We start from the raw sequence: 13,860 nt of genomic DNA on the forward strand, positions 1-13,860 counted from the left end.
CTCTCTCCCTCTCTCTCGCTCGTCTTGGAGAGCATCCACGGTGAAAAATCATTTGTTTCGTCGAAACGTACGACCGCTGCCCCCTCCGCTTCCTTCCGCTAATCCTTTGATTTGGCTCGAACCCCCGAAAATTATCAATAGAATTATTCAACCGTTCCGTGGACGTGCATCGCCCCGGTGCTGGTGTGTGCCGCGACCTCCGAGCGACCTTTGAGCACCCAGAACGCAGCCAAAAAGATTACTTAAAGGGCTTTTTAGGGGGACGATAAGTAATGTTTTATTCGGCTATTTATAAAGGCTATTCCACTGGGGAGGGCGTGTCATGTCGTTGCCCTCCCAACATTATACAGTATATACTGCATTATATTATATTATATTATATTATATTATATTATATTATAGAAATATATAGAAAATAATATATAAAAATGCCCAAATATACAATAGACAAATAAACAGTACAAAGAAAAAAAAATCCAGCTATACAAAAATAGTCAAACATACAATGAATATAATCAAATATATTAAAAATTCCAAATATGCAAAACATAGCCAAACATTCAAAGAAAATTGACAAATATACAAAGAATATTGGCAATATACAAAAATAGCCAAATGTCCAAAGAAAATAGTCAGAATACAAAAGAAATACAAAAATAAATGAGATGTATATTACAGTTGTTTACTATTATATTATTATAGAATAGTATCCCTTTCCGCCCATGTACTCTTTCATATTATACAACGTATATCATTCCACATGTCTCCTGTCTGTGCTGTGCTTTCAGCTGGATTCTCTGGTTTGCTGTCAAACATGTGCTTCTTTCCCTCCTCCCGCTCTCTCCCTCATGCATCAGTATGGCCACTCACCACCTTACTTCCATTACCTACATTACCTACGTTACCTACGTTACCTACATTACCTACGTTACCTACGTTACCTACGTTACCTACATTACCTACATTACCTACGTTACCTACATTACCTACGTTACCTACGTTACCTACATTACCTACGTTACCTACATTACCTACATTACCTACATTACCTACGTTACCTACATTACCTACATTACCTACATTACCTACATTACCTACATTACCTACATTACCTACATTACCTACATTACCTATGTTACCTACATTACCTACGTTACCTACATTACCTACATTACCTACATTACCTACGTTACCTACATTACCTACATTACCTACGTTACCTACGTTACCTACGTTACCTACGTTACCTACGTTACCTACGTTACCTACGTTACCTACGTTACCTACGTTACCTACGTTACCTACATTACCTACATTACCTACGTTACCTTCATTACCTACGTTACCTTCATTACCTTCATTACCTACATTGCCTACGTTACCTACATTACCTACATTACCTGTTTTTACATTTCAATGCATATATGTATGAAAGCATGTATATGTATGCGACGAATAAACCTCTTGAATTACCTACGTTACCTAAATAATCTATATGACCTACATTACCTACATTACCTACGTTGCCTACATTACCTATATTACCTACATTACCTACATTACCTACGCACCTCAGCCACACAGGGAGACCCTTCCCAGCACATCCCTGCCTCGCGTCGCTTCAGTGTCTTCCAAGGAGCCCAATTTGGCGGCAGGAAGCCGGCAACGCCGGTTCAAGCGCTGCACACATGCAGAAGGCGTCCAACAGCGGAAAAACACGTCTTGATTGAGATGTTTGCTCCGTCTTCAGCTGCGGGGGTGCTCTGTGTGGCGGGGCCATTTTTATGCTAATCGCCGTGGACTCCAAGCCCAGCAAAGTTGTACGGTTTTGAATACAGCTTGTTCCAGTTCCAGCCCTTTATCAAAAACAAATCAACAAAAACGCAGTCGGAAAAATTGCACTGAAATGTATCCACGATATTTACGAAATTACGCAGGTCATTAGTGCTAATACCATATTTCTATCTTTAATTTTTGTTTTCCGGGATAGGTTACCGTTTGCCTCCTTCCCTCGGAAATCAGTGAAAGCTACAGGTGGCCAATAATGTCCCATTAAGTAGTTTTTAATATACCAGAATGTGTCTGCAGTGAATAGCAGCTGCTGCGCAGGGCGGAAATTGAATGCGCTGCTCATCCGTCAATGTTTCTGCCATATGGTAATATCAAATGGCATATCAAATAATGCTGCATATAGATTCAATATTCAAGAGCTCTGAATACGCGGGGATGTATCTCATTTCCTCACGTTCGTATCGATGGTAAAATCCCCCGGAAGGGAAGCGAGGGATTAAGGATGTGACAGTGATGTAAACATTACGCAGCTGGAAGAAAGACACCCCTATTCCATTCTAAGGACATACACATTCTGTATCTCCCGCTCCCCACATTATTTCCATTGTTCCCATCATTTCATTTGTTGTTTTTTTTCCACTCCCAGGGTCCCGCTCGCCCGTTCTTCCCTCAGCCTCAGTGATTGCATCGTTACTGATCCACTGACCCAAGCTGTCTTCGCCTCCTCCTTCTGTCGCCTGACACCGACTGTCCGCTGAACGACATAGTCTCATTAATCAACGTCACAAATATGCACCTGCTGTATGAAACCCCAAAAAAGATATATGACAAGTAATGGGCCAAATCCCAGGCTGTGTGACGTCTTCATAACGGCAAATTAAAGAATCAGGGTATTGGCGAAAATCGTCAAGATTTTGATGAAAATATTTGAAACGAGGTGGAGAAGAAGTACCGTTTAGGTTGAGATATGGAGGTATATAGAGGTGGAGTAGATGAGGGTAAAGGGAGAGGCGCAGGTAGAAGGAGGTCGGTGAGAGGAAGAGCGAAGTAAAGTCTGTGTAGAGCCGAGCTGGAGTAGAGGGGAGTAGAACAGAGCTACAGTAGAGGTGGACAGAGTAGATAGAGCTGTGGGAGCTAAGGGAACCGTGGAGGTAGAGCTGAGGGAGAGAGGAGTAGAGCCAGAGTAGAGTTAGAGTAGTAGCTTTGAGTAGAGTAGAGGGAGGCTGAATGAGATTTGAGTAAAACAAGGTGGAGTACAGTTAGAGGGAGCTACATGAGAGAAATGGTATCTGGGTTTCACAACTACTGATTTTTACGAGCTGCAAAGTTTTTCTTAACAGTAGTGGACGAGTCGACTTTTGCCTCATGTCGGAGAGAAGCAGAGGGAGGAGTTGAGGGGAACAATGAGCGACGATCCGATCAGCGGAGATGTCACTCCCTTGTGTCCGCGCCGCGTGCGGGCGCCGGCTGTCATCTCCCATTGTAACGACGTGAATCACAAACACGCAAAAGTGATAACGCAAGCAGCGCTCCAAATGCCCCTTGTCCGCGCAAAGCTTGGAATGTAAACGGTATAACGAAACGAAACTGCACAAGCTTAGCTCGCCTTCGTCACCGCACACACCGCAGCACACGCACACCTGTAGCCACGGCGGACGACGCACACACATCCACGCTTATTGGAGGCTGTGAAATGTGCTCTCCTTTCCCCATCAAGGCTTGTCCTTGGCAGGTCAGGAGCAGTGGGCAGCCTGCAGGGCATGGGGACACGCTGCATCGTCCTTTGTCCGTTTCTTGTGGATGTTTTTAGTTTGGGTTCTTTCAATGTTATATGGAGGAAACCCCATGTGAGCACCGGGAGAACATGCAAACTCCACAGAGAAATGGGGAGATAACCCACCAGAGCACGGTGCCAACGGCGCCTCGGGCGGGAATGGAACCCTGGACCTTCTTGCTGTGAGGCAACTGTGCAGGCACTGTGCCACCTTGCCACAGGAAACAGCTGTTCAGCTCAGTACAGTAACGCTGCTCAGGCGCACTGACAGTCCTTAGGCTGCGCGTTTCCAAATCCATTGTCCAATGTCTGGGATCTTTACTCACGACCGCCGGTCTGTTCCGCTGGTGGAGGTGTGTGCCTTGATTTTTAGCACTACATTTTTTAACACTACATAGCTGAATTCATGTACATACATATGTAGGCACTGGATTGAACAATCGTCCATTGCTAATGCCTGCAGCGAGGAGTGGCTAATTCAAGTAGAGCAGAATAGAGGGAGGTAGAGTCGAGGCATGAGCATTAAACATTTTAACGATGACCTCATCCGCCTGGGTTGGCACTGGAGCCAAATGGATGAAGTGTGTTGGTTTGGATGTTCTCCAGAACTTTGCAAACAAAACAACAATAGCAACACATGAGGACTGTTGGCATCACTTGTGGCGCAACAAAGGAAACATCTTGGGCGTGAGACCTGAAAAGAAGAGACCTCATGTATTGGCGCCCTTGGCCATTTGTTTATTTTTTAGGATCATTATTTTTTAATCTGGCCAAATCCGTCACTCACGGGATCCTAAGGTGTCTGCAAATGGGACTGAAAACCATGGTAATAATTCATCAAACGGGGACAGCGCGGTGCTTCATCTCCATGAATTACTGTTAATTGTTCCGGCACAAAATGAGAGGGCGATTTTCCTCCCCCTTGTTTTTGCAAACAGAATGTTTTTTGTTTACACGCAAACTGTATGCTTGGCGAGAACTTGAACGAATTGAAAGCGGGTGCCATGTCTCCCGTTGCCCAGGTGACGGAGACCCGAACGGGTCCTCTTGGATGCAGTAACTATGACAACCTTGATTCTGTTAGCTCCGTGCTGGTTCAGAGCCCCGAAAACAAAGTGCAACTGCAAGGTGAGTCTCTTTTCTGCCGTTTTTTTTATAGAAAAGCTGAAGACTTTGAATCCTGCATGAATTAAAACATTGCTCAGAGATGAAAGACGCCCACGGCTGGGATTAGAGGCAGAACAGAAATGCGACGCCACGCACCGTAGACCAGCTGGAACGGGTTATACCGCTTTATCGAGAAATTTAAGAGCTCTTCACTTGTCCCGCTGTGAGCCTGCCGAGTTTGACCGCGGCACACCCCACTTCCCCTTCGCAGGCTTGCAGGTGATCCTCCCGGACTATCTGAGACAGGGCTTCGTCCGGGCGGCACTCAGCTACATCGCCTGCAACGGGGAGGGAGAGTTTGTCTGCAAAGACAACGACTGCTGGTGCAAGTGTCACCCCAAGTTCCCAGAATGCAACTGTCCCTACATGGACATCCAGGCCATGGAGGAAAGCTTACAGAGGATCACGGAGACGTGGGGAATGCTCTACAAAGAGTTTGAGGAGTCAGGTACGGCGGCTGTCGGACAACTCCCCTTACATTCCGCATGGCGGCGGAAACCTTGCCCGGCCATTAAATGCCTTTATTTTAGCCGGAGGAGGTTACAGAGTTTAACAGCACGGACGTGAGGCCAGCGAGAATTAATTGTTCAGTCTGTTTTTGTGAAACATTTCGGGCTGTTGACTCTGCGGCCGACAGCGAGCGCATGCCTCTCCCTACATCTGTGATTTACAGGTGCGGGCCTCTAAACTGTAATGAGCGCCGGTGAATCCCGGGTCCTGGAACCACTATCCGTGCACAGCAAATCACCTTTGTGACGGCGGTGGATTAAAAAAAAATCAACAGCTTTCAGCTCGGGTAGTTTACAATATGTCTGAAGCAGATTAATCAGCTATAAAACCCATTTATGGCCGGTTCGCCTTTTCACATCACCCAATACACAGTCTGAATGGAAGCACTTAGCATAATGTTTGGTTATTATTGCTACGCTAGGTCACCCTGCCTCGGCTATTACTACTCAGGTGAAATCAAAATGGATGCCTTTTTTTCAGCTCCCGGAATCTGGCTGAAATATTCCTAAGTGCAATTACTTTCAAAGTTTATGCTTTAATAGCTGGGTGAGAAGAGGGGGCAGGAGACTGCCCGGAATACAGATTTTACTCAAGTGTCATAAAGCGTCCTTCACCGGGGGGGGACCTCAAAGACTTCCGAGAAGTCAGAGTCAGCAGGATTAAATGCAAGAAGACGACGGAGCCGGGGAGACATAGATCACATAGACCGGTGACTAAAACCAAAAAGGCATTGTTCTTATTCGGCCTTGAGTCTAATGGTGACACACATGGCATTGCAACAAGACAGGCTCTCCTTTCTCTGGGGAGAAAAGCCAATTGTTCTGGGTTGGATATGTCAGGCGTAAAGGATAGATTGGCATTTTTCTAACTCAGGCCTTTTTCAAATGGTATTGAAAGTATTAATAAAATTGAAATTGGTTCCCATCATTTATAACTGTCCGTTGCACAACCTCCATTTCTCACTTTTGAGAAACGCTCCACTGCAGCTTCTCACTGTGCTTAAAGGGGAGCGCCCCCCCATTTTCGGCATTAAAACTGTAGTTGCTATGCGGTCCATAGAACCAGTTCCTACACGTCTCTGTATCTGAGAACTGAACACCAGTGAGACTTTTGCACAAGTGCGATGCTGAGTCCGTTCGACAAATCCCCCAAACCTTAAAAAGCGAGCTGCAGGAAATAGATTCAAGTTCTTCACTTCTCGCCACTTCTACTCATGTTTGTCGAACATTGAAACCGAGAGGCAAACATCTCGGCCCTTTGGTGGTTAGGGCGAAGCATATTTGGGAAACGGTTTGCGTCAACATTTCCTAAAGCATTTCAGGCTGAAGTGTTTTCATAACGTGCCACGATGAACAGGAAGAGACATTCATCCCTCTATCTGGCCTCTGGCATTTTTAAACGTCTTGTTTGTGGAAGGTAATTATTAACTGGGGATGATGATGAGGATGAAGTGGCTGTAGTAGTCATCGTGCGAAGATGACTGAGGATGAGAAATAATGTTCTTTTCTTCTACTTATATGATCTACTTATAATTTGTCTTCTTGTTGTTAAAATAAAAATATATATTAATGTAATTAACACAGAACATTATGACACAGAATAACATTATTGAATTATTAATGATAATAGTCTTGTGTGCGTTTTTAATAGTATTGTGATTCCAAACAAAACTGTGGTGCATATTTTTCAAACACTAGATCGTGGAATACAATTGATTCTCAATTCTCCGATAGAGAACACACGCACCATTAGGTGGGAGATTTAAAAAAAAATAAAAAAGCCATGATTAACTGAATCGGATGATGTTTTACAAACACAGATGAGTTCAAGAGCTTCTTCGCGCGGCTGCCGCACACCTACTTCCTGAACGCCTCCACCATCCAGCACCTGTGGTCGCTGGACGCCGCCTTCCAGTGGCGCTACGAGCAGCTCGAGGGCGGAGTCCGCAGCCTCTTCGGCCGCGCGCAGCGTGTCGCCTTCAAGCTGTTCAGCCTCAGCAAGCGCTGCCACAGGCAGCCGCACATCCTGCTGCCCCGGGAGAGGTGAGGCCCCTGGACACGGCCTCCACCACACACACACACACACACACACACGCACACGCACACACACATAAATGCATCCAAATAAAATATAAAAACAAAAAAAAAACATTGCCTGCACACAAGCACACACTTGCACACATACACTCAACGACACACATGCACACGCACACACACACACATTGATGCACACAAACACACAAATGCATCCACATGTGAACACATGTATAATACTCCACTACGATGCACATTATTGCACACACACATATGCATGAAGCATACAACACACTTATGCATGCACGTGCACACACACGTGCAGACTTGCACACGTACACTCAAGGTCACACACACACACACACACATCCATCATCCATGCCTGTTTGTGAGCATGCACAGATTGTCTCAAACATGTGCAAGAATATGTGTATAAACAACTGTAAACACACCCACATACACACACACACGCAAGCACACTCACAATGTTGTGCGCACACACCCACACACACACACAACCCCACATGTTTGTGTGGTACAAACAAGGTAGAAACACACACACACACACACACACACACACACACACACACACACACACACATGCAGATCACAATACATAAAGATCGATTTAGAAATCTATATCTACATACATACAGAGAAACCTGCAGATGTACTCATGCACTCAAAATTGTCTCACACACACACACACACACACACGCACACACACACACACTAACACACACACACACACAGACAAACTCCCCCCCTAATACAGTTTGTATCTTCATCTGGCTCCCCGAGCAGCGGGAGTCGAACTGGATAGTGCAACCTGTCTGATGTCCATCCTCCTCTCACTCTCTCTCTCTCTCACTCTCTCTCCCTCTCTAGTCGTACACACACACACACACACACAAACACACACACACACACACACACACACATACACACTCACACACACACGTCAATTACACACACACTCGGCTTCCATTTGAAGCCGCGCTGCCAAAATAAACATTAATCATTGATCCGTGAGGCTGATAATCCCGCCCACTTGGAGAGGAAGAAAAGTGCCCCCCCAACCCCTTCACACACACACACACACACAACCACACACCCATGCACATGCACACGCACACACACTCCACTCTCATCCCATTCCCCATAGTGTTTATCTATATTATTACTGCTGTGGCAAATGTTGACGCTCTCTTTCTCTGTTTTGCACACGGTTTAGAAATGTATATCCTCCGAATCCACCCGGAAAATTGTACTTTATTTTTCATCATTTTTCAACATCGAATCTAAGAAAAGAGACATACACTCAAGCTGACATGTGATACAAGCTATTGTTTCCCATAATGATGCACGGCTGGAAGAGCTCAGACTCCGAAATCGAATTTCATGTTTCGGTTTTCCCGTCTTTTAAGCGCACTCACATCTTTTATTAAGTGAGTAGACTGAGAATAATAGCTGGCAAAAAGCAGACAGATAGCCAGACGGCAAGCCGCGCTAAAGGTCAAATGCGGCATTCAAAACCACAGAGGACAACGCAGTCATGTTTCAATTATTGTGTCTATGCCCAGTAATCAGCATAACATCGGTATTCTCTTGTGATGTATTTGTACACATTTTCATGAAGGTAATGAGTTTTACGGACACATAGCTCTCAAAGCGAAATGCAGGCTACATTTCGAAATGCATTGAGTAACTGATTTTTGGGAGTATACAATACGCTTGGCTCTCACCGGGCGCAAATTGGATGAAGAGACGGCGTGAAGTTCAAAATAATCATGGATAAGACACGTTGAGATGAAGCCTTGCTTCTTTCACATCGTGATAAGAGCAAACTCTTGCATGAAATCAGCACTCCATGCTCTTATTGGCTGATGATAAGGAACTTATGTTGAACATTATCAGTATGTTTTATAGAGACACTTACAGTATTCAGTATCAGTATCAGTATCATTTCTAACTGGATTCTGTTGTCTATATTCCTTATGCATTGACCTTACAAGTTCATAGCAATATGTGTGCTATACAGTATACAGTATAATACTGAATATATACTGTGCATCCAATATATATTCAGGGGAATTGTTTTAAAAGCAGTACCAGGGCAGTTTAGGTTGGTAAGTCACTCATTTCTTCTGAGCTGAAGACTTACTGGTGCACTGGTAAATCTTAAGGAAACAAACCTATTCATGCTACGGGCTGCACCTGTATTTTCATATGTACTGTATATACAAAAATGTTTTCAAATTGCAGATTTTTCTGATTTCTGTTTCTGTTTCTGACTTCACAAACATTCAGGCTCACTCTAAAACCTGGAGCACTCGGGGCTGGGATTCTAATAGAGGTGCTCTCTTAATGTTATCCAGCAAACATCTTTGGATTAGCATAAAGTAAAGCACAATATTTAATTAGATTAGATTCAACTTTATTGTCATTGCACAGAGTACAAGTACTAAGACAACAAAATGTAGTTTAGCATCTAACCAGAGTGCAAAGTAAAGTGTAAAGTGATTAATAAATTAAGAAGAATAAATAGATAACAGAGAGGTTATGCTCGATATGTGCAGTATGAACAGTATTAACAGTATGGACTGTATTAACAGTAAGAACAGTATGGACAGTGTAAACAGTATAAACAGTCTAAGCAGTCGTAACAGTGGATTTGAATAAGTAGTGTGGCAGTTTCTCCTACCTCACGCCACCCAAGTTGCCTTTTCAGGGCCCGCCGGCACAGAAACACAGACAGGGGTGTAAACAACAGTTTATTGGAGAGAGTTGGCCAGTTGAAATTAGCCAGGAGCAGATAGACATTTTGTCAAAACAGGGCTCCTATCCTGAGTGTGAGGGGGGATGGCGGTTATACCTGCTGTTCGCTAGACCAATTAACAAGCAACAGGTATGCAGCCACCCTGATCCCGATCACCTAGATCCAGGTCAGGTGTGGCTGCTAACCACACTATCCCCACACCATAGCAAGATACTGTATATACAGTATACAGTATACAGAATGAACATGTACAGCAGTTGCAGTAGGCAGAAACAAAACAAATCGTGCAGATAGGTACACATGTAATGTACTGGCTATAAGATAATGACGGGTTTAAGTAGAGGTACAGGTAAGAAGTTGGTGAGGCAAGTGTACTGTAAGTGTAGTACAGAAGTGTGCACTATCAGCGAGTATGACCAACCAGTGGTGAAGGGGGTGGGGAAGCATTCGGGGATGGGGTCTATCACGATGGTGCACAGTTCAGTAAGGTGACAGCTGAAGGGAAGAAGCTGTTCCTTAGGCTGCTGGTCTTGGAACGGAGATTCCTGTAGTGCCTCCCAGAGGGGAGGAGGGCAAACAGTCTGTGGCCAGGGTGAGAGGTGTCCCTGACTATGCTAAATGCCCTCCGTAGGCGTTACTTGTGCTTGACAGCCTCGATGGCAGGGAGTGGAGTACCGGTGATGAATTGGGCAGTCACCACCCTTTGCAGTCCTTTCCGGTCCGAGACACAGCTGTTGACATATCAAAATGTGATGCAGTTGGTGAGGATGCTCTCGACGGTGCGGCAGTAGAAGTTCACAAAGATCTGAGGGGACAATTGGACTTTCTTCAGTCTCCTCAGGAAGAAAAGACAATGGTGTGCCTCCTTGACCAGGGCTAAGGTGTTGAGGGTTCAAGAGAGTTCCCTGGAGATGTGGACACCCAGAAACTTAAAGCTGGCAACATGCATAACCTCCATCCCATTGATACGGATGACGGTGTTTGTGCAGCCTTTGGTCTTTCTGAAGTCCACAATGTGTTCCTTGGTCTTCTTGGTGTTGAGGGCCAAAGCCAAAATGACATTTCTTGAAGTGGCAGGGCCAGCAGAATATTTACACTCCTCCTTCATCACTTCTCTTAGGGAAGCAGAAAGGGGATAAAAGGCACGGCAGAGATCACAGTATCGAACACTGTTTTTTAGACGCCTATCAAGCGGCGGCTCACATGGGGATTGATATATTTTCACATATACTATATGTTTGAAAGTCGGTTACCCTACGGCTGTACAACGCTCCTAATGTCACAAACTGTTCAAAGATGTCTCTCTCTCTCTCTCACCCTCTCTCTCTCTCACGCTAAGTATGTACGCGCTTTCTTTTGCTTTCATTCTTTCTTTGCTCACTCTTTCTCGCAGTCACAATCACACTTTGGTCGCATCAAGCAGCAGACTCTGACAGTCTGTCATATTCAACAATAATATGTCACATCTAGAAACTCTCTGTCTTTACATCAGTCACCTTTTATGTCTCGGACCGTGAACGCCGCCTTATGAAAGGTTCAGCAACATCTTATATGATCAAAAGTTACTTAGTATATGACTACTACTTTTATCCATAATGATTCTCAGACATCTCCAGAAATGTGAGGGAGGGGTCTAATTTCAATATTAATGAGCTGACCTTTGAGTGACAGGTACAATCTTGCTCATTGGCAAACTGCAGGCATGACATCCGAAAGGTCATTAGCAAGGTCAGCCCAACAGTCGGAAGCGACTTCCAAATTGCACGATTCTATCAAATTGGCTGGATGAGGGGGGGCAAAACAGATGATGAGTTTTCTCTTTGCTGTCTACCTCTTTCTCTCCTCTTTCTCTCCCCTCACACAAGGCCTCAGTCCTTCTGGCTCTGCTACTTACAGTCACTGCTGTACTGCTCGGAGAACAACCAGCTGGGCATGTTCTCCGAGGAGCTCCGTGGCTGCACGTGTCGGTACGAGCACAGCCCCTGCCAGCTCCCACCGCCCTGCACCACCGGGGAGGGTGGGGCATGCGCCACCTGCGCCCCGGACAACCACACCCGCTGCGGGAGCTGCAACCTGGGCTTCGCCCTAACGCAAGGTGTCTGCCGGCCCATGGTGGCCGACTCCACGGAGAACTACCTGGGATTCGAGACCGACCTCCAGGACCTGGAGCTGAGATACCTGCTGCAGCGAGCCGACCGCAGACTGGAGGTGTTCTTCTTTTGGTTTTCCACAACCTTTGTTCAATCACATCCAGAGCTGCACTGCCTTGGGTGGCAATAGCCTGAGGGGGAATCGGGAAGGGGCAAGGGAGACACACACACACACTCATTCACATTCATCCATCAGAGCTACAGAGCATTACCAAGTCTGGGCTGGCTGGGCCACAGAGGGGCACTATTAGCCTTCTACTTATGCTTCCTAAATTGCTCTGTTTCCCAAGTGCGAGGCAGCTTTTGCAAAATGTAAAACAAAATAGGTATGATCACAACGGGGGACCAACTCAGGCTTTAAAGGTTTTCTCATTTTGAGCAGAGTTTCTCTCTGTAACTCCTCAGAGTGGATGTACATATGTGATGTTTGTGTGTGTCTGTGTGTCCGTCTGGATCCATTTAAAAAAAAAAAAAAAAAAGTATTTTCTTACATGTGTGGTTTTGTGTTTCTGGCAGGTCCACGCCATCTTTATCAGCAATGACATGCGGCTCAACAGTTGGTTTGACCCGTCTTGGAGGAAGAGGATGCTTTTGACATTGAAGAGCAACAAGTACAAGACCAACATGGTCCACATGTTGCTGGGCGTCTCCCTGCAGATCTGCCTTACCAAGAACAGCACTCTGGAGCCCGTTCTCACGCTCTACATCAACCCCTTTGGCGGCAGCCACTCAGAGAGCTGGTACATCCCGGTCAACGAGAACAACTTTCCCGACTGGCAGGCCACCAAGCTGGACTTGCCCCTGGAGTGCTACAACTGGACGCTGACACTGGGCAATAAGTGGAAGACCTTCTTCGAGACCATCCACATCTACCTGCGCAGTAGGATAAAGACTCCGGGCACACTGAACGACAGCATCTACTACGAGCCACTGGAGATGTCCGACCCCACCCGGAACCTGGGCTACATGAAAATTAACAGCATTCAGGTGTTTGGCTACAGCATGCACTTTGACCCGGAGGCCATCCGCGACCTGATTCTGCAGCTGGACTACCCGTACACCCAGGGATCCCAGGACACGGCCCTGCTGCAACTCCTGGAGATCAGGGATCGGGTGAACCGGCTCTCCCCTCCCGGGCAGCAGAGGCTGGATCTGTTCGCTTGTCTTCTCCGGCATCGACTCAAACTCACGGCCAGCGACGTGGTTCGCATCCACACGTCCTTGCAGGCGTTCGGCTCACGCCTGCCTAACTCCCTGGATTATGTGACCTCTAAACTGTGCAGTTAACAGCTGCTAGAGGGAAGAGGGAACTCTCAAATGTCAGTGGCTGTTTGGTGAACTGTCACATGCAAATTGTGTAGCACGGTGCGGCACGGCGGCTTATGCTAGCCCCACTTCTGTGTGGATTACCGTGTTTGTTTACCAAACGGTAAATTGAGGAAAGGGCTGGCAGCGGGCGACAGCTGAAGAATGTACGTTGTTGCAGGTCGCTTGACAAAAACTCTTGGCAAATTAAAGAGAAGGATGTATAGAAAAAGAAGATTCGCAGCTGTAACAAAGAGGGGTAGAGTTTCTAACGAAACAAATCCACATTAGAAGTTCAGATAGACACTTCATCAAGTTTGACTCATCCTGTTTCAATATGACTCTCATTTC

At 45.8% G+C, this 13,860-nt stretch overlaps 1 protein-coding gene across 1 annotated transcript in view; it reads left to right on the plus strand.

Annotated features, from left to right (window-relative positions):
- The window catches only part of LOC307232287 (BMP/retinoic acid-inducible neural-specific protein 3-like), a gene marked incomplete at both ends in the record, with an annotated part of 49,007 nt that extends 35,516 nt beyond the window's left edge, over positions 1-13,491 (plus strand). Inside the window, 5 exons of the mRNA XM_080003234.1 lie at positions 4,588-4,693; positions 4,944-5,180; positions 7,062-7,284; positions 11,920-12,262; positions 12,721-13,491. Coding sequence (XP_079859360.1) covers positions 4,588-4,693; positions 4,944-5,180; positions 7,062-7,284; positions 11,920-12,262; positions 12,721-13,491 — 1,680 coding nt within the window. The remainder of the gene's footprint in view (positions 1-4,587; positions 4,694-4,943; positions 5,181-7,061; positions 7,285-11,919; positions 12,263-12,720) is intronic.
- Between the last annotated feature and the right edge of the window lie 369 nt (positions 13,492-13,860).

The sequence above is a fragment of the Zeus faber genome (genome assembly GCF_960531495.2).
Source record: "Zeus faber genome assembly, chromosome: 1".
Classification (NCBI taxonomy): domain Eukaryota; kingdom Metazoa; phylum Chordata; class Actinopteri; order Zeiformes; family Zeidae; genus Zeus; species Zeus faber.